Consider the following 3,491-nt stretch of genomic DNA (forward strand, 5'->3'; position numbering starts at 1 on the left):
CCGGCCCGGAGGGGGCGCCCAGAGAAGGACGAGGGGGCCGGGGTGGGGGGACAGGGCGGCAGCGGGGGTCCCGTCCCACCCGGGGCGCCCGGCCGGCAGGGCCCCGGCGAGAGCGAGTACTCGGAGCCCTTCGAGGCGGAGCAGGACCCGGCACCCGAGGGCGGCTGCGAGGAGCCCGGCGAGGCCGAAGGTGGGTGAGAGACGCGGGCGCAGCCCGAGCCGGGCCAGGACCGGGCACCCACGTCCCCGTCCCCGTCCGACCCCCACGCGGGGCGAGAGGGCGTCCCGGAGCCGGAGGCGGCCTGGCGTGCCCGGCCCCCACGGCGCCCCCCACCCCTGCCCCTCCGCAGGGCGCGAGGGCCAGTGGGCAAGGCCGCGCCGGGGCCCGCAGCTCTACGACACGCCGTACGAGGAGTGGGAGACGGCGGGCGAGGGCGCGGGGCCGGCCACCGCTCGGGAGAGCCGCCTGCCCCGGGACGACGAGCGGCCCGCGGACGAATACGACCAGCCCTGGGAGTGGAAGAAGGACCACATCTCCCGGGCGTTCGCAGGTGCCCGTGGCCCTCGGGACCCATGGGTACCACCCCGGGGACATCCCAGCCCCAGCATCCCCCATTGCCCATGGGTACCATCCTGGGGACATCCCAGCCACAGTGTCCCTGGGGCCCCTAGGTACCACCCCAGGGACATCCCAGCCCCAGCATCACCCCATCAGCCCTAGGTACCACCCTGGGGACATCCCAGCCCCAGTGTCCCCTTGCACCCATGGGTACCACCCCGGGGACATCCCAGCCCCCACATCACCCTGTCACCCCTAGGTACCACCCTGGGGACATCCCAGCTCCAACAGCCCCTGGCACCCGTGAGTTCCTCCCCTGGGTGCAATGGGACAAGAGGGCAAGGCCAACCCCRTGGTGGGGACATCTGGGTTTTTCATGCTCCGGCACTTAGAGCTGGTGGCCCAGCCGCTGGGTTCCCCTGCCCCGCACGAGGGTGCTGGGGTGCCCACGCCAATGGGTGACAGCCCCCTTTGCCCCCGCAGTGCAATTTGAGAGCCCCGAGCGCTCCCCCAGCCACCCCCGGGAGCCACCGCGGACGCCCCGGCCCCCTGCAGGCGCCAGGCCTGGCTGCCCACCCAGCCCAGGGCGCGTGGACCCCTCGCTGCCCCTGGAGAAGCAGGCGTAAGTCCAAGGGGCACTGATCCACCTCACTGGCAGGTTCCCTCCTCTGCGGGGTGGCACTGATGCCCAGCCTGGGCATCGTGGCGTGGAGGGTGCCCCATGGTGTGGATGGGTTCCCATGGTGCAGAGGGTGCCCCATGGCACAGACAGGTCCCCCTTGTGCAGATGGTGCCCCATAGTGCAGAAGGTGCCCCATAGCATGGATGGGTCCCCATGGGATAGAGGGTGCCCCATGGTGTGGACAGAGCCCCATGGCACAGATGGGACCCCATGGCACAGGCTGGTCCCCATGGTGCAGATGGGTCCCCATGGCATGGCTGGAGCCCCATGGCACAGCCAGAGCCCCGGTGCCCTTGGCCACCCAGTGCCAAGGTCCCCGATGGTCACCCCAATGCCGGGGTGACGCTGGTGGTACCCCGCAGGTGGTACCACGGCCCCATCGGGCGGGCGGGTGCCGAGACGCTGCTGGCGCTGTGCCGCGAGGGCAGCTTCCTGGTGCGGGACTGCGAGACCAGCCCCGACGACTACTCGCTCTCGCTGAGGTGAGCGCGGTGCCAGGGCACCCAGGGGTGACACGGGCATGGGGGGGGCAGCCGGGGTGACCTTGGCTGTGAGTTGCCTGCACATGGGTGTACCCAGCGTTGTGCACCCATGTGAGTGCACACGCGTGTGCGCGCATGCAGCCGGTTGTGTTTGCACGCTTGTGTGGGTCCGTGCCTCAGTTTCCCCTCCGCCCCCCCAGGAGCAGCCAGGGCTTCGTGCACGTGAAGCTCACACGGACGCGGGAGCGGCACTTCGTGCTGGGGCGTGCGGGGGCCGCCTTCCCCTCGGTGCCCGAGGCCGTGCGGCACTACACGGCGCGRGCGCTGCCCGTCCGCGGCGCCCGCCACCTCTCCCTGCTCTACCCCGTCGCTGCGCAGCCCCTGTGAGCCTGGTGCCGCGCGGGGATGCCCACCAGGCCCCCATTGCCCGTGGCCCCCATTAAAGTCCGATGTGCAGACTGTGCTGCTGGCTGCCGTGTGCTTCGTGTCCCCGTCTCCCCCCGGACACCTGGGTCCCCTGCCCRGCTCGAGACACAGCCAAGGAGACACCCTGGGGTGCTGCCACCCCGGCCCCGGCCAGCCCAGCTCCCCCCAGAGAGTGGCTCCATAGACATAGAGACACTCTGGTGCCTCTTGGGTGGCTGCTCTCTATGGTATGTCCAGGGAACGGCCTGGCTGAAATAAAGCCCCRCCGTCACTTCAGATCCTGGTCCACGGGTGGAAACCTGGGTGGGGGGGAGGACCCAGGCCCCCGGGTTCCTAGCCTGACCCCCTGCTCTAATCCTGCCCCCCCCACACCCTCCCAGGAGCCCAGGCGTCCAGGCAAGGGTGGGCGTTTGCAGGGGCCTCTCCAGCGGCGGGGGACGACCCGGAGAGCAGCGGGTGCTGAGCCCCCGGGCGCCGGGTGCGGGAAGCCACTGCACAGGAAACGGGGGGAGGTGGTGGGATGGTGAAAAACACCTTTTGGGGGGCCATTTCTGCACACCGGGGAGGATAAACCAAGACTCGGGGCAGTGCACCCAGCACGCCACGCCGGCGATCGTCCRCAAGGGCAGCCCGTGGGTAAACTGAGGCACGGGCACAGTTGCRTGGTGCCAGCTTTTGATGCCCAAATACAAAAAAATGCAAGCGGGGACGTCTCTGCAGGTCGTCGGTGGCCCTGTGCAGCCCCTCAGGGCTTGGTGCAGCAGGCGTCCGGCGCCCCGGGGGGCCTGGRGCATGCGGGGGGCCTGGGGGGCCTTGCCCGCTGGAGGCCCCCCTGGTAGGTGCTGCTCTGCACCTCCACGAGGGGGACCGGCTCCTTGGGGGCCCGCGCCGAGCGGGGCAGCGCGTTGGCGTAGGTGACCGTGTCTGGGGGTCGGCGGGTGTCAGGTGGGCTCGCGAGCCCCCCAAGACGCTGGCATGGCCAGGTTCCCCCTCCACCGTGTGTACCCCCCCCCGGGGTCTCCCTTGGGTTCCCCCAACCCCATGGGTGCCCAGGGTGAGCCCCAGTGGGAGCTGGGGTGCAGCRGGCACGGGGGCACATGGGCGCAGGGACAGATGGGTTTGGGGTAGATGAGCTCAGGGGTATCTGGGCGCAGGGGTAGATGGATGGGGATGGGGTAGATAGGCACGGGGCAGACGGGCACGGGGGTATCTGGGCAAAGGGTAGATGGTCGCAGGGGTATTTGGGCATGGGGGAGATGGGCTGGGGGTACTGGGCATGGGTAGATGGCAACCGATATTGGGGCACAGGGTGGGTGGACACGGGGATACGGTTGCGGGGGCA

The 3,491-nt window shown here is 70.3% G+C and overlaps 1 protein-coding gene across 1 annotated transcript in view; it reads left to right on the top strand.

Annotated features, from left to right (window-relative positions):
• Positions 1–2,110, top strand: part of SHD (Src homology 2 domain containing transforming protein D) — a 4,777-nt gene extending 2,667 nt beyond the window's left edge. The window contains exons 2-6 of the mRNA XM_026068957.1: positions 12–190; positions 351–551; positions 1,043–1,181; positions 1,604–1,723; positions 1,924–2,110. Of these exons, the coding sequence (XP_025924742.1) occupies positions 12–190; positions 351–551; positions 1,043–1,181; positions 1,604–1,723; positions 1,924–2,110 (826 nt within the window). The remainder of the gene's footprint in view (positions 1–11; positions 191–350; positions 552–1,042; positions 1,182–1,603; positions 1,724–1,923) is intronic.
• The last annotated feature ends 1,381 nt before the right edge of the window (positions 2,111–3,491 follow it).

This window comes from Apteryx rowi, unplaced genomic scaffold (genome assembly GCF_003343035.1).
Source record: "Apteryx rowi isolate R43461 unplaced genomic scaffold, aptRow1 scaffold_283, whole genome shotgun sequence".
Classification (NCBI taxonomy): Eukaryota; Metazoa; Chordata; class Aves; order Apterygiformes; family Apterygidae; genus Apteryx; species Apteryx rowi.